The 26,366-nt window shown below is 40.6% G+C and overlaps 3 protein-coding genes across 4 annotated transcripts in view; 1 reads left to right on the forward strand and 2 right to left on the reverse strand.

Moving 5' to 3' along the window:
* Positions 1–9,169: 9,169 nt before the first annotated feature.
* LOC122063438 (uncharacterized membrane protein At3g27390-like) lies at positions 9,170–12,280 on the forward strand (the record flags this gene model as incomplete). The annotated part of the gene is made up of 6 exons (XM_042627149.1): positions 9,170–9,469; positions 9,566–9,672; positions 9,769–9,907; positions 10,195–10,393; positions 11,535–11,775; positions 11,864–12,280. Coding segments are annotated over 6 exons (1,209 nt in total), but the record flags the coding sequence as incomplete, so codon positions are not given.
* Positions 12,281–13,500: 1,220 nt separating this feature from the next.
* On the reverse strand, positions 13,501–22,308 carry LOC122067597 (dentin sialophosphoprotein-like). 2 transcript variants are annotated; one of them, XM_042631439.1, is made up of 6 exons: positions 22,096–22,308; positions 19,625–19,692; positions 18,699–19,482; positions 16,146–18,614; positions 15,756–15,810; positions 13,501–14,073 (listed from the first exon to the last, which is right to left on the reverse strand). In XM_042631439.1, exons 1-6 carry the CDS (start codon positions 22,229–22,231, stop codon positions 13,926–13,928), a joined length of 3,660 nt encoding a protein of 1,219 aa, XP_042487373.1. In that variant the 5' UTR covers positions 22,232–22,308; the 3' UTR covers positions 13,501–13,925. The 2 variants fall into 2 exon arrangements, with proteins under 2 accessions (XP_042487373.1, XP_042487365.1); XM_042631431.1 differs by having other exon boundaries at positions 16,146–19,482.
* A 1,728-nt stretch (positions 22,309–24,036) lies between these two features.
* The window catches only part of LOC122072005 (very-long-chain 3-oxoacyl-CoA reductase 1-like), a 4,668-nt gene continuing 2,338 nt past the window's right edge, over positions 24,037–26,366 (reverse strand). The window contains exon 3 of the mRNA XM_042636503.1: positions 24,037–24,607. Within this exon, the coding sequence (XP_042492437.1) occupies positions 24,353–24,607 (255 nt within the window). The 3' untranslated portion in view covers positions 24,037–24,352. The remainder of the gene's footprint in view (positions 24,608–26,366) is intronic.

Raw genomic sequence — 26,366 nt, forward strand, 5'->3', positions numbered from 1 at the left:
CCATTTCATCCCATGCTATAAGACCTCCGATGCATCCATAGTAGCCAGAATTTTCTTTAATGAGATTGTCAAGTACCATGGGTTGCCCCTCACCATAGTGTCAGGGATGTTAAGTTCACCAGTCATTTTTGGTGGATCCTATGGCGGACGATGGGCACGAAGCTCCATTTCTCCTCCGCTTTCCACCCTCAGACCGATGGCCAGACCGAGGTTGTCAATAGGGGCTTAGGGAATTTATTACGTTGCCTCATAGGAAAACACCTTACCAGTTGGGATCGAGTCCTTAGCCAGGTTGAGTTTGCATATAATAGTTCTAAGAATCGTACCACTGGTTTGTCCCCCTTTGAGATCTATTCAGGATACCAGCCCCGGGCACCCATAGACCTTATCCCAGTCGTGTCTAGTTCCAGGACCTCCCAGTCAACCGAATCTTTTGCTTAGCATATACATGATTTGCATGCAGGTATAAGAAGACAGATAGCACTGAGCAATGAGCAATACAAATCAAAAGCAGATGTGCACAGAAGGCTACAAGAGTTTCAAGAGGGCGATATGGTGATGGTAAGAATCAAGCCACAACGTTTTGTTAGGGGAAAAGCGAGCAAGCTACATGCTCGTAGCACAAGTCCGTTCAAGGTACTCAAGAGGATAGGTGCCAATGCGTATGTTCTTGGTCTGCTAGCTAGCGTGGAGATTAGTAATATTTTCAATGTTGAAGACCTAGTCCCATAACATGGTACCTCTACCTTTGCCCCTTTCTATCCTGATGACCTTGAAGACTTCCCCTTCAACATTGATGAGACTTCTGAGCTAAGCCAACCACTTCCCCCCACCTCATTACCACCTGTGCCTAAGGTCATGAGAAGAACTGAAGAAGTTGAGGAAATCCTTGATGAGAGGATTGTGTCCACACACACTGGAGGTTCTAGAGAGTTCTTGGTCAAGTGGCGTGGACGTCCGAAAATTGACAACACCTGGATCACAATGCAAGAAGTTTAAAAACTCAACCCAGACCTACTTGAGTATTACATGAGCTTTAATTCACCGGAGGTGAATTCTTCTAAGCCTGGGAGAGTTGATGGGGACATCAAGACATACAGCCGAAGGAAGAAGAAGACCCAACCTTCTTTGTGGTTGGAGGATTAGAAGGAGGAAGAAAAAGAAAAGGAAGGCTCGATCCAGCATTCCCAGCGCTGGATCGAGTCCTGTCCTTCCTTTCTTTGCCAAGATTGTGTGGCCCCCACCAAATCGGATATGTTAGTAGTTTTATTTCCTAGGATTTTGCCAAGGTTGTGTGGCCCCCACCCAATCTGATATGTTAGTAGTTTTATTTCCTAGGATTTTGTTTATTTGAGTCTTTAAGTCAATTAGGAAACTAAATAAATATCCTATTGATTTCTTTTTAGAAAATTTCTTTGTTTATGAAATAGCATTCCTAGAATATTCTTTTCTTTTTAGTAATTAGTCTCTTATTTATGTAAAGCCATTGGCCACGGAATGAATTTATTGAATGAATGAAAAGTTGTTGAAAGAAAAAGGCAAAGCCAACGTCCCTCTCTCCCTCTCACGATCTCCTCTCATTCTCGGTGTCTCTCTCTTTTCTCACTCTCGTCCTCTCTCATTCTCGACTCTCTCTCTTATCTCGATTTTCATCTCTCTCTTTTGCTGTTTTTGTCTTCTCTGTTGCTGCTACACTATTGCAGCCATTGTTCACAGTAAATGGAGATCACCTCCATTGAATAAACCCCACCTGGGTTGCCGCTGAGGACTACATCATCAAGCTGGACCTTTTTCCTCGTCAAATAAGGTGGATTGTACCTCTGTTTTGGAGGACTTCAGTTTCTCCATTTCTTCTCAAATCAGGACAGCAAGAATGCAAGTAAAACCCCCCTGTTCCACATCCATTGACTGCCTATTATCCCCATTATCTCCCCCACTGAAATATGAAATTAATCTCTATTTTTCGAGCCATCTATTTTCTGCTGAAACCTGAAATTAATCCCTGCTGTTTTACCTTATTAGTTGATTGATTTTAGAGAACTGCGTGGGTTGCTTATTATGCTTAGTGTCTTGATTGATTTGTGCTAAACCTAACACATAATTGCTGCCATGTTCACTTCCTCATGTCCCCACTTGAAGCTTAAGTAAGAGTTTATGTGTTTCTCCGCCTAGATTGTTATTGCTTTTTGCTACTTTGTTTATTAGTCTCATTCTATTTTGCATGCTTAATCTTGTTTGCTGAGTTTCTTTTTGTCCTATCTACCCAAGTCTCTTGAGTTAACCCTACCTAGTTAGTTAATCTTGTAGGAAACCTAGTCACCTAGGAACTCCCTACATCATCTTGGTATCAGAGCCAGGTTTTGTCTAGGTTTAGGGTAATTAGGTACTGCTGTCCCTTGTTTACATGTCTTACCTTTTGAGGTCTAGTCTCCGTCACCATCTGTCCGTGGTCAAGTCTGAGTTAAGAGAGCGATACCATAGATTAGAGGACACCCTTTTCTTTCTTAAGTTGGCGGGACCAAATAACATTGGACGCTATTCCCTCCAAAAGCATATACTTGAGAGGGAGATTTCTGACCTCAAGATTGAGAGGGCTAACTACCTGTCTCAATTGGAGACTCTGAGTAGACCTTGAGTCTTTGGTGGCAACTGTACCATTGGCTGCCCATCTCCTTATGTTCACTCGTAGTGGTAGAGCATACCAGGATATGTCTAACCCCCTTAGCACCTCCACCCAATTTGAGCAACTGGCTGAATTCATGAAAGCCATTCAAGCCATACAAGAGACACAAGCTGTCCATCTCCAAGCCCTTACTGATAAGTTGGCTGCCCTCGAAACAAGTGTCCAAAATCCTGATGGACGACAAGGCCGTAACACAACTGGCACTGAACCTAGGGGCAGAGGCCCTAACCTTGAGGAAGTAAACGAAAATAACCAGACTGATGGTTATGACTAGATAGGGGATAACTTCCAAGGCCTAAGGCGTGGTAGGGATCAAGGTAAGGGTCGAGGCCCACTGCCAAGATGCCAAACCTAATATGGAGATGATGAGGGTTATAAGTATCATGATAGGGCCTTTGATGTCAGACGGATGATTAATGTAGATGCCCCTACCTATGATGGTCAGATTGATGCTAGGATCCTTTTGGATTGGATCAAGCAGATGGATAGGTACTTCGATTTCTACGATATGCTAGAGGAAGTCCGCTACCGATTTGCTAAGTTCAAGCTTATTGGAGCTACCTAGGACTTCTGGACAGACCTAGAGTACCAGGAGGACCACCTAAGACTTGAGCCAATCACCACCTGGGTAGAAATGCAAGAGCGGCTTAAGAGGGAATTTTTGCCCATCACTTATAGGCTCCAGTTGTTGAATGAAATGAATACCCTGAAGCAAGGGAAGTTGACTGTGACCGAATACATAAGAAAGTTCAATGAATTAAAAATTAGAAGCCATATTCGGGAGGATGTTGAGTAGACACTATCCAGATTCCTTACCGGGCTCAACTCCGAAATTCAGTCTCGTATGGCACCCCACCTGGTGCGAGACGTTCCACAGGCCTTCAGGATAGCCCTTGAGGTGGAATCCTCCATGAGAACTTATTCTCAGAGGAAGAGCTTCAAAGCTGGGGAGTCCCAATTTAGAAAACCACCCCAAGGCTCAACTAGATTCCCAAAACCCCCTGTTGCACCACAGCGGCAATTTGACAACACGGATAAAGGAATTTTGGGAGAAGCACCCAAGAGTAGTGGGCAACAATAGTGCTTCAAGTGTCATGGGTTTGGTCACTTCTCCAGAGTGTCCCAATAGGAATCTTTATGTAGGAGAGCAGACCCCCTGAAGAAAGTGACCAAGAGGGTTTTTAGGACCATGAGTATGAGGAACATAGACCAAATGAGACCATATCTGATGAGGACACCGAGGAGGCCGGTGACCTCAAGCTCGGCATTGTGCGTTGCATGATCTCATAACCTAATAGCAGCGATGATTGGTGATGAACTAATATTTTCGTTACTTACACATGTCATCAGGGCAAGAACTGCCGCATCGCCATAGACAGCGGGAGTTGCATGAATGTGGTCGCTAAGAGCGTTGTTGCTTGAATGGGCCTCAAACCTGAACCCCACCCCAAGCCTTATAAGGTTGCCTGGGTTGATCAGTCCACCATTCCCATTAATCTGAGGTGTTTAGTTCCCCTACACTTTGCAGGATATGAGGATCGAGTGTGGTGTGATGTCCTAGAGATGGATGTTGCCCACATCATTCTAGGTAGACCTTACTTATATGACTGGGATGTCACCAATTATGGGAAGTCTAACACCTATATCTTTAAGTTCAAAGGGAAGAAGATCAGACTGACCCCCAGTGCCCCTAGGGAAGTTAGGGTTCCAGAACACAAGGGAAGTACATCTAAACACACCCCCACCAAAACACTCAACATTTTAAATCAACAACAATTTGAAGGAGAGTGTCACGAGTCAGGGGTGATTTATGCTCTAGTTGCTGTACAGAGTAATACCGATAGGTCACGCTTATTCACTGAGGCTCCTAGAGAAGTGTAACCCTTATTGAGAAAATTCGAGAGGTTATTCCCTGAGGAACTACCTGATGAGTTACCGCCTATGCGTGACATCCAACACGCTATTGACTTAGTTCCAGGATCCTCTCTCCCGAACTTACCCCATTACCGAATGAATCCCAAAGAACACGCCGAACTCAAACGGCAAGTGGATGAACTATTGCAGAAGGGATTCATTAGGGAAAGCCTTAGCCCGTGTGTTGTACCTGCCTTGCTCATGCCAAAGAAAGATGGCACCTGGCGTATGTGTGTTGATAGTAGGGCCATCAATAAGATCACCATCAAGTATAGGTTCCCTATCCCTAGGCTTGATGACATATTAGATATGATGGCAAACTCTTCGATCTTTTCGAAGATTGATCTCAAGAACGGGTACCACCAGATTAGGGTTAGGCTGCCTTCAAGACGAAGGATGGCCTCTTTGAGTGGTTAGTCATGCCTTTTGGCTTGTCAAATGCACCTAGCACCTTCATGAGGATAATGAATCAAGTGCTTCAACCATTCATTGACAAGTTCCTTGTGGTTTACTTTGATGACATCCTCATCTATAGTAAGACCCCGTCTTCCCACTTGGATCACTTACAGAAGGTTTTTCATGTACTCTTACAAGAGAAACTCTATGTCAACCTCAAGAAGTGCACCTTCATGAGTGATCAAGTCATCTTCCTGGGATTTGTTGTGTCAGCTCAGGGAGTATCTGCTGACCCTGAGAAAGTGAGAGCGATTGTAGAGTGGCCTGAGCCAACTAACATTCATGAGGTACGATGCTTTCATGGCTTAGCCACTTTCTACAGAAGATTCATCTACCGGTTTAGTTCCATTATGTCTCCTATCATCGATTGCATGAAAAAGGAGTTTCAATGGACTAAGAGTGCTACGAAGGCCTTTAATGAGATTAAAAAGCTTATGACTGAAGCTCCAGTCCTGTGCCTCTCAGATTTCTCTAAGGTCTTCGAAGTGAATTGTGATGCATCTGGTATTGGGATAAGTGGTGTCCTAGGATAAGAGGGCCATCCTATTACCTATTTTAGTGAGAAGCTTAATGAAGCTAGGCAACGATATTCCACATACGACAAGGAATTCTATGCGGTTGTCCAATCACCGTAAGAATTTGTGCTATTCTCTGACCACCAAGCTCTGAGATACCTAAGTGCCCAAAAGAAACTTAACCAGAGGCATGCCAAGTGGGTTGAGTTTCTCCAAGAGTACACTTTTGTACTCAAGCACAGACCTGCTGTCGAGAATACTGCTGCAGATGCACTGAGCCAGGTGAACATGTTCCTCATTCGCACCAATGCTAGGAGTCGAGCTAGTGTGCTTCTCTAGGCAATGAGTGTAGAGGTTGTAGGGTTCGAGCGAGTCAAGGACCAATACCCCACCTGTCCTGTTCACTTCCTTGAATGAAGGCAACCCAGTCAACCGCTCAGACTACCTACTTAGGGAGGGCTTTCTTTTTAAAGGAAGCAAGTTGTGCATTCCCAGGACTTCACTCCGAGATTTTCAGATCTGGGAATTGCATGCTAGGGGAGTCGCTGGCCACTTCGGTTGCGATAAGACCATCACCCTCGTTGAGGACCGATTCTTTTGGCCAAAACTGAAGAGGGATGTTGCTAGAGTTATGAGTCAGTGTAGGACATGCCAGACCGCCAAACAACAAAAGCAAAACACGGGTTTGTACACTCCCCTACCCGTTCCCCATTCCCCATTCCCCTTGGCAAGACCTTAGCATGGACTTCGTGCTTGGTCTACCAAGAACTTCGAGAGGCCATGATTCTGTTTATGTAGTTGTGGACCGCTTCTCGAAGATGGCCCATTTCATCTCATGCTCTAAGACCTCCGATGCATCCATAGTAGCCAAACTTTTCTTTAATGAGGTTGTCAAGTACCATGGGTTACCCCTCACCATAGTGTTCGATAGAGATGTTAAGTTCACTAGTCATTTTTGGAGGACCCTATGGCGGATGGTGGGCACGAAGCTCCGTTTCTCCTCCGCTTTTCACCCTCAGACCGATGGCCAGACCGAGGTTGTCAATAGGAGCTTAGGGAATTTATTGCGTTGCCTCATAGGAGAACACCTTACCAGTTGGGATCGAGTCCTTAGCCAAGCTGAGTTTGCATATAATAGTTCTAAGAACCGTACTACTGGTCTGTCCCCCTTTGAGATCTGTTCAGGATACCAGCCCCGGGCACCCATAGACCTTATCCCAGTCATGTCTAGTTCCAGGACCTCCCAGTCAGCTGAATCTTTTGCTCAGCATATACATGATTTGCATGCAGGTATAAGAAGACAGATAGCACTGAGCAATGAGCAATACAAATCGAAGCAGATGTGCGCAGAAGGCTACAAGAGTTTCAAGAGGGCGATATGGCGATGGTAAGAATCAAGCCGTAACGTTTTGTTAGGGGAAAAGAGAGCAAGCTACATGCTCGTAGCACAAGTCCGTTCACGGTACTCAAGAGGATAGGTGCCAATGCGTATGTTCTTGATCTGCCAGCTAGCATGGAGATCAGTAATATTTTCAATGTTGAAGACCTAGTCCCATACCATAGTACCTCTACCTTTACCCCTTTCTATCCTGATGACCTTGAAAACTTCCCCTTCAACATTGATGAGACTTCTGAGCCAAGCCAACCACTTTCCCCCACCTCATTACCACTTGTGCCTAAGGTCACGAGAAGAACTGAAGAAGTTGAGGAAATCCTTGATGAGAGGATTGTGTCCACACACACTGGAGGTTCTAGAGAGTTCTTGGTCAAGTGGCGTGAACGTCCGGAAATTGACAACACCTGGATCTTAATGCAAGAAGTCCAACAACTCAACCCAGACCTACTTGAGTATTACATGAGCTTTAATTCAGCTGAGGTGAATTCTTCCAAGCTGGGGAGAGTTGATGGGGACATCAAGACGTACAGCCGAAGGAAGAAGAAGACCCAACCTTCTTTGTGGTCAGAGGATTAGAAGGAGGAAGAAGAAGAAGAAAGAAGAAAAAAAAAAAAGAAAAGGAAGGCTTCGATTCAGCCTTCCCAACGCTGGATCGAGTCCTCTCCTTCCTTTCTTTGCCAAGATTGTGTGGCCCCCACCAAATCTGATATGTTGGTAGTTTTATTTCCTAGGATTTTGTTTATTTGAGTCTTTAAGTCAATTAGGAAACTAAGTAAATATCCTATTGATTTCTTTTTAGAAAGTTTTTTTGTTTATGAAATAGCATTCCTAGAATATTCTTTTCTTTTTAGTAATTAGTCTCTTATTTATGTAAGGCCATTGGCCACGGTTCCAAATTAATGAATGAATGACGATTATTGAAGGAAAAACAGCCTCCCAATCCCCCTACGAATTCTCTCTCGCTGCCCTCTCCCTCTTCTCATCTCTCACTCTCGGTCTCCCTTTGTTTCTCGCCTCCTCTCTCTCTCACGGCTCTCTGTCTCTTATTCTCCTTCTCCCTTTCTCATCCTTCATCCCTCTCTTTTCTGTTTTCTGTCTTTCCTGTTGCTGCTGCCCTATTGCAGAAATTGTTCACCATCATTAGAGATTATCTCCATCAAGAAAACCCCCAACTGGGTTGCTGCTGGAACTTCTCCAACAATCGGGACTGCTGTTCTTCATCAAGTAGGTTGGACTGCAACTCTTTATTTTGGAGGACTTCGACTTCTTTTCTCCTCAGACTAGGACAGCAACAAGGTAAATAATTAAACTAAACCCCTCCCACCTCCATTTATCCATGTTATATGTTGCAGCCCATTAACATCGAAACCAACCTTTGCTCTTTTGTTTATGCCTATTTTTACCCATTGTTTTAAGACATGTTGTCACTGTTATATCTCCAAAACCCTTGCTGATTTTCTATTTTAGTTGGCTGCTAGAGGACATTGATTGTTTGCATATCTTATTTGGTGTTTGGATTGATTTGTGCTGAACCTAACATTAGTATGACGTTTGTTCCCTTCCCCATGTCCCCACTTGAAGCTTAAGTAAGAGTTTATGTGTTTTTCTGCCTAGATTATTATTGTATTTTGCTACTTTTTTTATTAGTCTCATTCTATTTTGCATGCTTAATCTTGTTTGCTGAGTTTCTTTTTGTCCTATCTACCCAAGTCCCTTGAGTTAACCCTACATAGTTAGTTAATATTGTAGGAAACCTAGTCACCTAGGAACTCCCTACATCATGATGCTTGATATCGAAACTCTGTCAAGTTATCAGGAATCTTCTTAAAGTCCCTGTGGGAGATAGTTGCTTCAGCAAAGTTATTGGCAAGTTGATGATCCTCCACCATAACCCTTTCCACTACCAACAAGAAGAGATTATTTCAGCTATAAATAGTTTTGAAAGAAACATGCAGTTGTGGTAAATATGACATATGCAGGGGAGGGATCCCACTAATCCCATTTGATTTATGTGTAGCTATCTTATTGGCCATCGATTAGCATGGGACCCTATAACATGCTGAAAGTATATCTAACACCTATTATTTTAGTGAGACACTCCAATGTATTGTATATATGTCGATGATTGTGTCTTCAAGATTTTCCACCTTAAGCTATTGACTTTTCCAAAACAGACGATATGTGTCTTACAGATTTTTCTATTAAACATCATGCAGATTGCTCTATATTCCAGGTGCTTTATTAGCTGGACTTCTTGGAATTATTGTTGACATTCCTGTGGTTACGGTCGTTTCCATATACAAGAGCCCTTACATGCTTTTCAAGGGATGGCATCGATTGTTTCATGATCTTATAGGTCGGGAAGGGCCTTTCTTGGAGACTATATGTGTGCCATTCGCAGGTCTTGCCATCCTACTTTGGCCATTGGCAGTTACTGGAGCTATATTGGGTTCAATTTTATCAAGTGTCTTTTTAGGTGCTTATGCAGCTGTTGTTGCTCACGAGGTCATATTCTTACGATCAATTAAGCTTTATGTCTATAGTTTTGTTGTTGAATTGACTACATACTCACAAATTTGTTATTTGGGACTTGAACTGCAGGAATCCTCTATTTGGTTCGGGCTCTGCTATATTATCTCATCCTTGTCCATTTATGATGAATACAGTAATGACATTCTTGACATGCCAGAAGGCTCCTGCTTTCCTAAGTACGATCTTGAACGGGTTTTTATGTTTCAAGGGCATTTTATTCATATTCCTTGTATGTCTAACATGAAAAGCTACTTACTTTATAAGATTATCAGGCTCCAGTACCGGAAGAAACGGCCACCATCCCAAACCAGCTCTCGTACAACTTCTTTCTCGAGACCTAACTCTTTTCGAAATCCACCCTCTCGTTTGCCCTCTTTCAAGAATTCAATAATTGAGTTGAAGTCCCTCGAGGTATCTATTCTTTTGCATGTAAATTGTACAGACAGATTCAGCCTTACTTTAAAATAATACACTGGGAGGCATTGGCTCATCAAATTATCATGGTTTTACTGTATAAATCCAAGTCACTTATGTGACTAGACCTTAGACAATTCCATGATTAGGATATGAAATGATCTAACAAATTCATTCACCAAAGTTGCCTCATTGTATGTATCACCATGTCACTCATATTTACTTCGATATGTCTAGTAACGGAAACATGATATAGTATAGTAACTGAAATTTTGTAACTGTAGTTGCTTGACGGTTTATTTGTGGAGTGTAAAAAGCACGGATTGGTTCTGGTTGCTGAAGGATTGATAAGACCGGAAGATATAGAAGACTCTAAATCAAGCACAGGTGGCAGCAGAGTTTTAACCATTGGTTTACCAGCTTATTGCATACTTCAGGCACTTCTGCGTTCTGCCAATGCCAATGTTGAGGGTATATTGCTAAGTAAGTGAAGCTACTACCAGAAAAAGGAAAAGTTTGTTTACTGAACAAAATTGCATAATTAATACTATGCATGTCCCAAATGCAATTGCACCCCATGGTATCCCATTTTTTGTTGCCTCCTTTTTAGTAACTTTTGATTCCATGAAATCCAAAACAATGTCGGGGTCCTCTAGATGGCTGACCCTGTGGTCCCTTGGACATTACCCATATTATTGATAGCCAACCGTAATGTGCTATTGGCCCTTCTAAATGTGTATTTGAATACAATTCAAATACATTAGCTACACAAACTCATGAATAAGAATATTTGAAATAATTGGTATAAGATTATGTATAACACCCTGAGTTCTGAATCCTTTTTGCGAGGTTTGCTTTGTCTGACATCTTGTGTTTGTATCAGGCTCCAGCATCCATGCTGCTATCCATGTAACATAGCCTACATTCTCTTCATATGTTTTACAGTTTTAGCCACCCCACCCCACCCCCAAGAAAAAAAAATATATGTATATATATATATATATATCCTTCAAATAGACAGGAGCCCGACACATGTAAAAATCATTTATGTCCGATAAACATCAGGTAGTGCTTCATTTTGATATTCCTCTACTCCCACTCAAGTTCATTGGAATCTGAAAATTGTCAGAAGTATGGTAGAACAATTTCCTTGGTAGTAGTCACTTGTAAGCCAGGCTACTGGATCAAATTTACCTGGGTGGCATTGATTGCGAGGGATTTGACTTTAGGGTCCTACTGGTTCTCTGCATGTGTAATGGCTTCTGAAGAAGGGTCTGAGATTGGCAATTGATCAACATATGTACCACAAAGAAAGGTCTTAAATAAAGTATGCAAAGTGACATTCAGTGCCTAGGTCTTGTCCCAAGTATGACCTCAGATAGAGCCGATTGGAGGGCAAGGATCCATGTAACCGACCCCATTTAGCTGAGATTCTCCTATCGTGCTGGCGCTGGGCCTCTTTACTAGACTATCTTATTACTTTCTTTTCTCTTTTTCATTTCTCCTTTTTGTTTTGTTTGATCTATGTAGCTGACCCCATTTAGTTGGGATGAGGTTGAGTTTGTTATTTGTTGTATCAAACTTCACATACACCTAAAAGGCTTACATGTTTTAATTATTGTAGATGACAATGAGACTCAGATAACTTCAACCAACAGGCCAAAAGAATCTTTCTTTGATTGGTTCTTCAACCCCCTCTTGATTTTGAAAGATCAGATCAAAGCTAAAAACCTTACAGAAGCTGAGGTGAACTACCTTTGCAAATTGGTCTTGTTGAGCTGCCAGCCAGATAGACTGCAAAATTTGAATCTACCACCACCAGAAACTGAGCAGAAACTAGCTGAACTTGATGCATTTGCCCGAAGGTAATAATGTGGATCTTTTTATAAAAGCTGCTAAACTTTTCATTTTCTGATTATATCCTCATTCTTTTGTCCTATGCTTCTTCTGAAGGCTCCAAGGGATCACCAAGAGTATCTCAAGGTATCCAACTTTTAGGCGACATTTTGTTAGTCTTGTTCGATGTCTATCTCATGAGCTTGCAGTGAAGAATAGTGATGGTCAATCGACCAATGCATCTCGATCAACTACAAGGTCAAGAAGTGGCTTGGCTCAGATTTTAAGCCAGAATTCATTTGGAATCAGAACAAACCATCAAGGAGCTGATACAGAATGAGGCAAAAGTAGTTGCTGGAAATGGTTCAGAACTTGCATGAGCCATGAATGGAGAAGCTGATTATTGTGGTTTACTTTCATTTTTAGATTCTTTTAATCTTCTCATTAACATTCATTGTACGAATGAAGGAAAGGAATTAGTGCAAGAAAATTCAGTCTAAAGAAAGAAATTAATGCAAGAAATTTCAGCCCAAACTATTCTACTTCGAAGGTGTGGCAACCAAAAGGTACATGAAACTCTCTGCAAGTACAGGGCTTAGACGCTTGTGTCTAAAGCACAGGAAAGGTTTACTCTCATTTGGGCCATTTCTTTAAGAGCAACTCCACATATTTTTCATAGGGAATATTTGGATATATATTTTTTCTTTTGGACCAAGTTTTCCTTCACCCACTGTGAATGAGAATCTCTTCATCGTCACTTTTGATGGTTGGATGGGGGATTCCTTGAACTGTGTCAAAGGCATTTCGAACCTTTGGACTTGCACAATGTGTCCAAAAACTTCAATCTTTCATTTTATTTGTTTTTTAATAAAACAGAGCTTTCCTTTCCCAACTCAGCTGAACTAGGCTTTCCTTCCAAGAGAAGAATTTTTTAGATTAATTGTGCAAAGCTTTAGTTTCTTATTTCTCTCTCTATTGTATAAAGTTTTCCTGCCTCACTCTTTTCTGTTGTTTGTAACGTCATCTTTTGGTGTTGTGAATCCCTTTATTCCTGTTATTACTTTCTCTTTTTTTCCTTTTACCCTTTTTCACTCAACCAACCTTCAAAGATCCTTGAATGTAATCTTCTATTTTATTTGGCTGTGTTGTATCACTTTCTGATTTTCTAAAGAGGATTTTTTAGGAAAGAACTTCTTTAGTTCCGAGTCTTCTGACTGTGGTTTCTACAGTAGATAAATAAATTACCAGTAACAATCAGATCCTTCTTCTACCCCCACTATATGTCTTATTTTCCTCCATAAATACCCTTCCATGCACTCATAATAGCAGCAAAAAGGACACATGTCACCACCTAACAATACATGAAACATACTGACATGGGTAGGCGACCCGTGATTCCAAAAAAAAGGTAGGACTACTGGACCATGTATATTGATGAACAAACCTGCTATGTAAGTTCTGTTCGGTTGCAAAGGAAAATGAAGGGAATGCAAGTGCAAAATTCCAAACCTAAAAATGATACTCTGTAATAGTTACACAACATGTTTGTATAAAACACTTAAATTTCTTATCATATTTAGTACTGACACATTTTGGATGCTTTTTTTTACTTTACTTTCCAGGGATTTACCTCTGAAATTTAATAAACAAATATAGAAATAGTAGAAGTTTGTGACATAACCATGTGAGGTAATGATTACAAAAGTTTCTTTGTAAATTTGGCCTTTATACAGTTATTACAAACATTCCAGATGAAATAGCAGATTATCGCAAACATTGACTGAAAATACTAATATCAGCTTTTGCCAATTTGGTCTGAGAGAGACTATTGACATTACAATTTAGCCTTACCAATCAATAACCAGAAATCATGATGGAGGGCTTTCAATTCAAAACATTGTTTCAGGTTTGGACCTTTTGACAAAAAGGGCACAAGGCTAAATTTTTTTTTCATATTCTGAACGGTAAGATGCTGCTTAAGCCATCTTGTTGAACAAGTCCTTTCCTCAGCAAAGAAACAGAAATCATCAGAAACTGTAAAAAAAATCAAAATTTTCCTATGTAAAAGAGATGAGATAAACTTGACAGCAAAGCCTTCTGATATATGGCTAGAAACTATTGCGCATTGAGCATAAAGAAACTGCAACAGTATTCTTCCAAAACAGCCATCAAGATGGGGTTATGGATCGGCCAGACTGTCCAGAACAAAATCAATAGGTTGGCTTTCCTCGAGTTGGGATTGAGAAGCTGTTAGCTTTGCCTTCTTGTAGCTTCTTGAACATTTAAGGATCATATCCAAGGTAATGTACTCGGCGGGGCCACAAGATCTGCTCAAAAGAGAACAAAGAGACATAAAATAAATTATGTTATCACAGGATAAATAATATTTTTCAGGAAGAAAAGGGGGGCAAAATTCCCAAGTAGATTACACCCAAGGGTTGAGCTCAAAAGGAGTTATAATACCGTTGTTCAGTATATAAACAGTTAAAAACTTGAAATCCCCTTTTTGCGTAGCTTCAAAGGACTGGACACTAGTTACCAAAAAAAAAAGACTGGACACTCTTTCCCATGACCAACCACGTAGTTGGGGAAGCAGAATAGAATGATCCACCCAGTGGGTCCCACCTAAGATATCTAGATAAAAATCTCATCCAATGTTTATCTGGCAAGCAGAAAGGTAAGAGGTGGGTTAACCTATGTTTAATTCTGATTCACCTCATTTTTTAACAATATTTATCGATATATACAGAAAATTACTTTGATCTTCAGAAACTCTAATAAACAAGCACAGAATAGTCAAATGTATCTAATAACCACTTGCATCCAACTTTTTGTGTTTAGTTTAGCTCATACCTATGGGACTTGGGTAGATTAGGAATCAGGTCTAGTTTAGGTTCAGCTCGGGCTGAGCCTACAAAGAGGGTCGACCTTGGTGCAACGGTAAGGTTGCTCCATTGTGACCTAATGGTCACAGGTTCGAGTCAAGAAACAGGCTCTCAGCAAAGCAGCGATAAGGCTACATACATTATGACCCTCCCAGACCCCATAGTGGAAGGAGCCTCGTGCACAGGGCTATGCCCTTTTTTACTTTGCCCTATATGTAAATAGTATTATCAAGCAGGTAAACAGGTAAGGAGAGTCGGAAGAAACCTCCTACCCTCCAATTGGGAATAGGGGGTTGGAAGGGTAAACAGGTTTTGATGGAATCAATTCATCCTTTACAAAGATTTCAGATTCCAACCTGATGAGCAGAATCGCAGGGCAAGAATAAAGGCCAGGATAGGGGAAATTCAATAACCACCACTCAATAACTCAAATCAGCCTTAAAGTCAAATCCAGTTTGGGGCTGGTATGAAGGAACAACTTCCCAAAACCTTGTAGCAATCAAACGGTTGGATTGGGAGTTAATTTGACGGTTCAATTTAAAAACTTAAAACTGGGCGAGACTTGGCGCACCGGTTAAATTCGTGTCCTTGCAACCATCAGGTTGTGGGTTCAAAACATGGAAACAACTTCTCTATGAACTGAGGTAAGGCTGCATACATTTGCCCCTCCCAGACCCTGCAGTAGCGGGAGCCTCGTGCACTGGGAAGCTTTTTTTTTTTTTTTTAATTTAATTAGAAACTTGAAAAATTCTGAAATAGTAACCATTAAGAACTACCAATCCACAAGTCTGAACAGGGCCAAATTTTAACTTGAAGAAGGGTCTGGTCGGGACAATAACCCCAGAATCTCTTGTAAACAGGATTTAGATCTAAAGATATCGGTACTTCAAAGCTGCAGTCAACATGAATCAAAACAGGGGTGCAGCAGGATATTTAAACCAACAATAAACTTCAGATCCTGAGATTCCTTTGAAGTGAAAAAAATTATAAAGGACAATGGCTAATTAAGAAAAAAATCAATAGGCAAATCTCAAGGTGTTGATCACTACCACAGGGGAGAGAGAAGGTGGAGGGACTGGAGTTGAGAAGAAAGCGAAAGGATGTTCCATAATAATTCTACTTACTGTGAGTAAATGAGGTTGCCTTCTCCATTTTCCTTACTTTTCCCACCGTACAAAGCTGCGCCATTTAACAGATACATTAGAACCATAAAAGACATTAGCTCAAATATAAACTACAAGATCCAAGCAGAAAATGAACTCCAAATTTATAAACAAGGACATGAAGTGTGGAGAAACAGAAAAGAGTGCTCAAATAACAAAACCCATATCAAAAATTGCAATCCAAAGGAGAAAAGCCTAAAACCAGGCTTCAGATGAGGAGGAGCAAGGTAGACTAAATCCTACTCTCACTGTTCTACATGCAATATGTTGGTCATGAAAGTCAATGTATGTCTGCATGTAAATAAGTATGTGCATATATATATATATATATATAGATAAGTATATATTTACCATTTCGTGGTGTGTGGTTTGCTCCTTCCAAGTAGTCAGATGAAGATGAGGAAGAATATCCCGAAGGGCTTTTGGTGCTGGTATCTGAATTGTTTATTGCACTTTCATCTTCAGAACTGTCACTACTGCTGTCATTAAATATTGTGCCTGAGGTAGCATACAAGCTTTTCTGGTGACTAGAATTGTTAAGCGCTTCCCCAATTTTCTTACTTGAAGCTTTTACTGCCACCACAGGATTGGACTTCACCCGTGACTTGAGCTCTCTGCCTTGTATGCCTTTGTGAACTCCTACATCAGTGCTTTCCGAGCTAAACCCTGATGCATCCCAATCTGCACTATTTTCTTTCACATAAGCATTATCACCAGCTCTGAAGGGAACTCCAACCACAGATGAATGTACAGGACTACTGATCCCAGAAGCATCAACAACTTTGATCCTCGAAGCTTCATGAGCAATGGAATCACCTTTTTCACAGAAACAAGAAGGTAGACCTTTCTCCTTATCCCCAGCAGTTGTTGAAGTCTTTCTATTGTGACTATCAACCCTGGCTTCAACCTTTTTAGTCTTTAACATTGGTGCCTGAACTTTTACCACATCAAAGGGATCACCCTGAGGCTTCTCTGTGAACCCCTGGTTGTCATTTGAGCTGAGGGACTTCTGTAAATAAGGAGAGTTACCTAAAGAATTCACATTATGTTTTTTCGTTTTTTTATTTGATGGAAGCTCTTTATCTGACCTCTCAATTGGAATATCCTTGATATCAAGCTCTTTACCAGGAGCAACTTCATGTTGCCTCTGACTGGGCCCAAAGTTATCAATGTAGCTGATCCTAGCACTTTCAAACTTGGGAACTTCCATGATGTCACTACCTTTGCCGATACGGATACTTGAATGTTTTTCTTCTCTATTATCAGCTTCATGAGGTAGTCTTTCTGTGTTGTGTGCAAAAATATCAGATGGAACTTCAGAAGGTTCATTGGTCTCAGGGACTGGACATGGCTTGGAACATATTATCCTACTCCCAATATCTTTCTCAGCTTCTGACATTGAATCCATTAATTGTTCCGTAGGATCTTTTTTCCCCAACCTAGTTTTCTTTGTGTTTTTAGTTTGGACATTTTTTCCTTTCTTTTTATCAAATGGAAGTGCAGAATCTACAGTGACAGCATCTTGGATTTTTTCCGTCGGATCTGGGAGATTCCTGGCAGAAGTTTCAGTCTTTTTTGACTTCTTTTTCACTTTATATTCATTACCTTCTACAGGCTCTTGGACTTTGGCGACTTGAATTTGAGGCACGAGGTCCACCTGATTCCCACATGCATTATCAGCATCCTTGTCAAGGCCTGTTACTGGAGCATTTACAGTTTTAACTTTTGATACCGTTGCTTTTTCATTTCGAAATAGAGTGTCATGCTCTCCATTTGTTTCATCACCAAGATGATCACTAAAAGAAGCTTTGTTGACCTCAGGTTTTAAAGGAATGGCACCTCCAACACCATTAGTATATTCTATGCCTGAGGATGAAGTTTGGACCTTTTGATCAGAATCCTTATATTTCTTTGGCTTCTTTCTTTTTTTATCAACAGAATCCCCAGTTCCTGAGACGTCCGAGGACTGCAATAAATTGGAGGAGATAAACCCACCTTTAGAGTTCATCTCCTTTTTATCTAAACCCATAGACTTGAGCTTAGAATTTGGTGCTGCTGACAACGTTGGTTCAGGATCTTCATTCTGTAAGTGTGTCTTTTTCTCCTCAGTTTTACCAGTCCCGTCATCACCATCACTGTTGTCACAGCGAATATTCTTGTGCACCAAAGTTGTGCTCTCCTTTGTGAGGTTACCAGGTTCAACAACCACAGGCATCTTAAGTCCTTCCACACTGGCATCCTTATGTTTCTTTGACCTTTTCAATTTTCTTCCTCCAGATGCATCTAAGAGGTCAGAGGTATTCCTTCTCTTCGCCTTGCTAGTACCACGTTTAGACATATCAATACCAACAAAAGGATCAGCCGCGTCAGTTTTTTCAGGAGACAATGCTGCATCAAATTCTCCCCCCGAATTTCCATGTTTGCTTCGCACAGCTACCTCAGAAGTCTCTTCCCTTACATTTTTGCCAACACTGTTGTCACAACTAACATTCTCATACACCAAGGTTTTGCCATCCTTTAAGAGCATACCAGGCTCAACAATCACGGGTAGATCAACTCCTTTCACACTGGCAGCATGATGTTTTTTTGTCCCTTTTGATTTTCTTCCTCTGGATGCCTCTATGTGGTCAGAGGTATCCCTTCTCACCACATTTCTTGTACCAAGTTTAAGCATATCATCATCAACAAAAGGACCAGCAGCATCAATTTTCCCAAAAGCCAATGCAGCATCAGTTTCTCCCCCCAAATTTTCATGGTTGACTTCCAAAGCAACCTCAAAAGTATCTCCACTTGCATCATCACGAGCATTGTTGTCAGAGCAAACATTTTTATACAATAAAGTTGTGCTATCCTTTGTGAGGTTACCAGGCTCAGCTACCACAGACAGATTAAGATCTTCAGCACTGCCAGGCTGATGTTTCTTTGACCCTTTTGATTTTCTGACCCTGGATGCCTCTATGTGGTCCGAGGTATTCCCTCTCTCCAACTTGCTAGTACCAGGTTCAGATATGTCCAGGCCAACAAAAGAATCAGCAGCATTAGTCTGTTCAGTAGCCAATGCTGCACCAATCTCTCCCTCCAAATTTCCATGGTTGTTTCCCAAAGCTACCATAGAAGTCTCTTCTTCCCTTATATTTTTTCCAGAAAGGATTGCATAGTCTACTTGATCATATGGAATTGATGGTTTCTTTTTCTTTTCCTTTTTCTTTGACTTACCACCATAATTAAGCAAAGGGCCATCTTCGTTTAACCCCTCTGAATCAGCATTTTTAGGTTTTTGTTTATCTGAAGATTTTTGAGAAATCAAAAGATCATCTTCGAGAAGTCTAGTAGATAAACCCTCTGAATCAGCAATTTTAAGTTTCCGTTTGTCAGCTGATGAGTTTTGGGGAAATATATCCCTCGGCTGGATGCTTCCAATTTGAGGAACTGAAGGAACGGCTAAAATGGACACCTCTTTGGAAGGATAATCAAGTAGATGAGTATTTGTTTCAGGCAAAGGGCCATCCATGCTGACCACATGGATTGGTAGGTCACTAGCCCCAGGCTCCAAATGACATGGATTTTCCTTGTGTTCCCCTTGACAAGAAGCGTCAAATTGCAAAATCCATGTCTTCATAAACCCATCGAAAACACTTTTAACAAGCATAGAATCTGATAGGTGATAAAAGCAACCTTCGCACTTTACCTGCAAGAATCACAAGACAATATCACTCGAAGGATAGAGCTCATGGAGCAAGACAATCCTTAGCCCCTTCTTTTATGAGAAGAAACATATGCTTAAAGCATTCCCTGAATAAGAAAAATAAAAACAAAAAACAAAAGCATACCTTTAAAGCATTGACACTAATCTTGCCAATGTTAGGAAAGCAACGAGGATGTTCAATCATTATTTTTTCTACATGTCAGAAGAATTTGAAAATTTCAATATCAGTGATCAAAATAAGAACGAATATGATAAAAATGGTATAGATAAGAATTGTATATAAGAATTACGAAAATAACCAGGCCGTAGATATGAGAGCGTGCATATCCACATATGGATAGGGACGAGGGGAGCAACAATTACCAAATAAAAGACACATTGAAATCAATAAACCTAACCCATATTCAGAAATTTAAAGAGATACTATAGAACTCATTCAATCAAGTATATTACACTAACTTAACACATCATGACAGTGGTCTGTGCACAGAGTGATCCTGTTCACCCTTCACACCAGAAGGATTCCATTGACACACCAAGGTCGGCAAATGGAAAAACAAGCAGTTGAACCATTCAACCTATCAGGTACTCCCTTCCAGGCATCAATGCTCAATGGAGTGGCTGGCTCTTAATACATTAGGAAAATTGCCATATGTTGACCACCCATATTTTAAAGGCTCAAATTAACATAGTGACGCCCTGAGGTGGTGCTCCTACAGAGACAAGAAATTGCCTTCCAAAGTGTAAATGTTTGCAGCGTACAAATCTTCAGTCATCCAAGGGCTTACAATATTCCCTAATGTCCCTCCATTCAACAAATGAAAAAATCCCATGCTCCACAATGACAAAATCGAAGTTGTAAAAATTGATTTTGGAGGCCATTTCAGTCTGTTCCCATTAAAAAGAAATTTTGGCATCTGGGTAGAAGTTGTTGGTCAATGTGGGTGTAAAAATACGTCTTCAATGCGTTGGAGCACACAAGTAATAGCTAAGCGACATTTGGGAGATGGATAATATGCCACGTGGTAAGACTTGGATATTCCTTTACAATCTGACTCATCAACAAGCCAAGCAGAGGTATCTCTGAATCGCCGATTCTAATTGAGATATGAAGAACATCCTATGAGAACAAGTGTTCTCTGATATTCCAAAAAATAGGTTATCATTTGAGAAGCCACTGTGTAAGCACCCTGATCAACTAGACACCATTGGCAAAGCCATTCCCCAGGGGGCTCCCGGAAATGAAGAAGTCATAAGCTCCTAGTTAGGTAGTCATTCAGCTGATTGGATATGCACCATCCAAGAAGGAAGTATATGCATGCCCTAAAATGCATTCAGTTTGTTTGTAACGATAGGAACTCGAGCACCTTGGTAAAGTGTCTAAGCACCTTGTCAGGACACTGGTCACTTCAACTTTTCAGACAAAGGAAATCATCAAGTATCTCTTGAAACTGGTGCAATGAGGTGGAACTCTCATATTTTTGGTTTGAAGGTTGGGACACAATTAGGCATGGCAACGTTTTTGTCAGTATACCTTGTCTCGGTGGCCAGCGATTTCACGACTTGCACCTAGCCTCAAGGGCACCGTGGCCTCTGACACACCACAAGACGCCATGGCATTCCTACCATGATAATATATCTTTCACTATCCCTTGTATATATATATATATAGCCAAGTCACCTACAGGGGAAAAAGGGAAGACAACTATTTGGGGCTCTAATCTACCTTTCTTCCCATAAAAAGCTAATGTGTCAACTTTTTATGGCTTATACTAGCACAATCACCTCTACCAGAATTCTCAGAAAACCGGATCATGGAAGGAGGGAGATATCCATGGAAACTCTCACCCATCATCGAAAATCCCAACCTTCCAGACAATTCAGAAAGAAAAGCCTTTACCTTCCTCAATTATGACTTATGAGCCCCAACCGAGACTTACCTGGTCTTTACCACCTATCAGGCATGTCATGATCCATGTTTCTTTTAATCAAAAGAAGCACATAAGGAGATCTCTACCGATCACCTGTGATCTGTGCAGTTGTGCAGTCTACACTTGCTCCGTGTGTCTTCCGAACTAGAGAGCCTACCATCATTAAAATGCCAATAGGGAAGTGCTTATTTGGCTACACAAGAGTCCAGGTTGATCTTCTGGTTTTTAAACTTTTCTTCCCCCATACTAAACTGACGCCGGCACATGCTTAATGCATTGGTGCTATGTATGCCTAAATAGAAGTGAAGATGATAAAACAACAAAAGTTACCAAAAAAAAAAACTTTAAGATTCTACTGTAGCTTCAGAAATGCTTTCTTCAGTTATAGATTCCTCCAATGGAATAATAATCCATATGAATGAAATGGGACATTTTAGCTATCTTCCAGAACATCGTAGCCTTAACTTTTATTTTACCTTTTTTTGTGGGGCAAGGGGGGTGGGGGAGGAGATTGTTCTTAGATGTTCAACTAAAATCAATCAATAAAGGGCAACAACTCAAAACATCAGGAACAAGCTGTGAGTGCTTCAAGTGCGGAAAGTTCACCACTAGACTAAACGAAGAACAAGAAAATGAAAGAAACAGTGGAAGCGATTGTGAGTACCTTTAAGGTCGCGGACTGTGTCCTGAGCAGATACGATCATGAGCAGATGTGTATCAAAATTGCTGTCCATGAACACTCTGTAAGAACCAGAATCATACTGTCCTGAACCATCGTCACTTCCTTTCCCTTTCGCCATTCTGGGCGAAAAGGGAGGAGAGGGAAAATGAAGAACAGAGACAGCGGCTTCTCAGTTCTCACTTCTTATGTATGTAAGAGACCGCGACGCTTGCCTAAAGCTGCTTTGAAAACTCCCAAAATTAACTCGGGCGGGTCCAATCTTCCGATCCATATGTACCGATGGTTCGGCCCGATGATCCACCGGCTGCTAAAAAAATTTCACACGTGTGGTGAAAAAATGTGAAACAATCTGGGCGCGCGAAATTACCACTTAATTTGGAATAAAAAAAAAATTCCATTGATGTTGATACCTCTAGGCATGCTCCAATTGGCCCCTGCATTGGTGCATATCATATGATCAAGCACCGATCTCTTGCATTTCTAAAGATAATTATATTTTTTTTTCCTTTAAAATCCTTTATATATTAAATTAAAGAAGAAAAAAATTGAGCTTTGGGAATAAACAAGAGGCCTTCAAGAGAATGTTTATGTTCTAAATATACATGTAGATGTGTTATGAAAACGAAACAGTACAGTGATTTTGATCAGAAACTAGGAAATATTATCGTAAAAAAATACAAGCGTATAACAATGGAAAAATTGTACGCAACACTCCTAGTAAAAGATTTTCTTACAAAAAAATATTATGAAGGATAAAGTTTTTGGTTCTTGAGAGCCTGCTTCACAAACACTGGGGGTTACACACCATTATGTGTGGTCGTAGGGCCTCTCACAGATAGAAAACACTTAGCCATATTAGATTTAGTCCACAATCCTCTTCCTAATGAAATAGGAGAGTCGATTTTAAGATCTTCTCCAAACCCTGTCTTTCCCTAAACTAAGAGATGTTTGAAGCTCTATGGTGTCATATGTAGAAACAAGCCATTTGCCAAACTCTCAAGGTGGGCTTGTAGGGCTACTGTCCACCGAGTTTGAAACACACAAAGAGTCCATGTTCATGTCCACAAGTCACTCAATTTTGGGAGGCAAAGCGTATGCAATCAGAAGAAAGATTTCCTTCACCACATGGTGAAGGGAACACACTGTCATAAATTGCCATAAATACCTGCCCTTATTTACGAATGGTTAAACGTAGCCCTCATTTTTTATGTGATACCCTATGGATACTAATTGAAGGCCTCTATCAAGGATTAAAGGAAAACTCGGTCCACACAAATAGGTTAAGGGAGATTCAGATGGTGATTATAGGGTGTCGCACATCGGGAGGGTATCTTTTATAATTCATAAATTGGAAACAGACATTGACAGCAATTGATGACTATACTTTTCCTCCACGTGCGGTGAAGGAAAACCCTCTCCTTTTTAATGGAGAGAGAGAGAGAGTGTGTTGAGGAGGAAGACCAATTACCTAGACCACCCCAAATTTTTATTGACACTACTAAAACAGTTTTTAGGTATAGAATGTTTTTCTTTACTGGCAGATTCAATGAAGCTGAAATTTTGAAGGCAGATACTCAAAGTTTCCTGGCTCACATGGGAAGTTCCAAGGTCAGGACTCAGGACGCAGTTCGTAAGCAATGTCACCAAGGGCTGGAGGAAGGAAGGAGCTCACAATTGCCAAGTAAGCATGAATACGTTCATTCCTATGTCAAAGTGGGAGGGACTGAGAGAGAGAATAAAGCAAGCCACATAATTAGTTTTGTGTGGCCAAACTTGTATATGAAGATCTATCAATGACACAACACACCTGCATTTTAAAGAATTGATCTTTCTTTTAGTTGTTGAATCTCTCTTTGATTGATCAACATGTGACATATGATATTTCAAGTCCTTATTACTAATGGAATCGAAACGATCTCTGGATTCATCAGGTAACATTTCTATTGAATTAAGGGAGAGAACTTAATGTAGGAACATAAATCTCTACCTAATGGCATCCAACCAAATGATGGGTCTAACCCCAACTCCTTCAAAAAGCAACGAATAAAGGTTTTCTGTGCAGTACACCATTGACAAGCTTACTACTTCCCTGCCCCCAACCCCCCTCCCACTCTTCAGTGGAACTTGAAATTCAACTAAGAGAGCATACAGATGCATTTAACAGTTAAAAACATTACAGCCTTGAGAACCAATTTCCACTTCAGAAGGTCAAATTAACCAAGATGGAACAGAACATTCATCATTCCTTCTTCCTTGCATCCTTAAGCTGTCCCTTCTTCCTAATCTTAAGGTTGAATGACAGTCGGCAATAATCAAAAACAGAATCTGGAACTAAGTAGAGCAGACCCCATAGTATCGAATGTGGCCAATAGGGTGTGCAACGTGGTTCATAACCTATCCAGCGCACAGCAGCACGAGCATAACCATCTGTGGATGGTACAAAGAAGGACGATTTCCTAATTGATGCCATCTTTGTCGCCACATATAAGGGTACCTGTATAAGCAACCGCATACTAGATCAAACATAAGCCAGAGAAAAACACAACATTTTACAAGGTTGACGCTGTAATGAGTTAGCCTCCATTATCATTTGGTTAGATCCAGCCAGCTTGGATTACTACACAAATCTACAAACTAACCAGGTGTATTTTTCAGTGCAGGGAGGCTGGGTTAGACTGATCAAACTAACTCAATCATAAACCAAGTCCTTGGCTGGGGACAACAAATCAAAGAAACAGAAAACAGTGCGCAGATCAGTTAAAGGATTCCCATCAGTAACATTTGAAGACCTAAACCTGACAACAGTTCTACACCGACTGGCTGGCTATCTGGGATTCCTACCTGTAGCAGTGTAGGTGCCAAATCCACAGAGCACTAACTCTAATCATGTGCCAAATGTTATCAAACATCCAGAACTAGACCAATAAAAATCCTCTTTTGCATCATTGGTGGCAGCCAAACTATGTTTATTTGTTTAGATTCAAAATGATAAGTCCAAATTGGAGAAATTTATAATAAAACTCACAAATAAAAAGTTTATAACATGGAATAACTGACATTAAAGGTCTGACAGTAGTCATGGTACTAGAAGCTCAAAGTCGACGTTTTCCACTAAGGACCAGGTGCATGATTCACAAGAAAGAGCAACTAGGGAAAATATTCTTGAACGGTTGAACCAGCAGACCAAAGCCAGGACAACAACAAACTCAGCCTTATCCCAACTTAATGGGGTCAGCTACATGGATCCAGACCAAACAAAGTATGAGTAGCTTACATAAGTGCCCATTGTTCTAACATCATGGAAATGTAAGAGATAAAAGTAGCACCCAAAAAAAAAATTCATCGGAACAGCTCCAGGAAACAAAGACTAAACGCAGACAACAAATTGAGTACATCAATATCAATTACACACAATAACTCCACCCAATAGCACAAAAAGAAAATACAAAACAGCTCAAATGGAGAATGTGATCCAAATCACAACGTATCAAACACAAGAAATTCACTCCATTTCCAACTAGGGAAGAACAATGGTTGCTCTTTTTTTTTTTTCTGGGGTGGGGGGAGAGCAGCGTCCATTTAACAAGGATCATGTAAAACAACAACAAATATACAGGTCAGATGAGACATTTAATGAGCATTTTCATAACACAATAGAAGCCCCACCCAAATTAAAAACTCAGTCCATTCTCCGTAATATGTCGCTTTTTCTTGTCTAGATTTGCAGTCAGATACTTAATGTAGTGTAATCTTACCAACCTACCTTATTAAACGCACCAAATAATATTGAAACTATAAAACATTGTAGAGCTAAAATCTAAATTTCTAAAATAAAAATTTCCCATTTCTCAAATAATTCTACCTAATCCAAAACCTAAAAATTTCCATTCCTTCGCCTTTTATTGAAGAATACCATATGCTTGCCACCTAGAGTGGCATATGCCAATGTTTGAATGATCTCTCTTATAGTACCGAAAAAAGGAAAAAGTTAGAACAAGGGAAATAAATGAAAAGCTAAATGAATCTAAATAGACATACAAATCTAAATCAACAACTACATTTTTGCAACTGTTTCCTTCTGTATTACTCATGCAATGAATCTGAACTAAAACCAAAAATGAAAAGGAGCCATATGGGCCCACAGGCAATCCACTTCTTCCACTTGAGAAATCAGCTGCTTTCTTCCTCTTTTTTTCTGGAGAAATCAGACTTCTTTTTCTTCTTCTTCTTCTTCCTTTTTTTTTTTTTTTTTT

Source organism: Macadamia integrifolia, chromosome 2 (genome assembly GCF_013358625.1).
Source record: "Macadamia integrifolia cultivar HAES 741 chromosome 2, SCU_Mint_v3, whole genome shotgun sequence".
NCBI classification, from domain to species: Eukaryota; Viridiplantae; Streptophyta; class Magnoliopsida; order Proteales; family Proteaceae; genus Macadamia; species Macadamia integrifolia.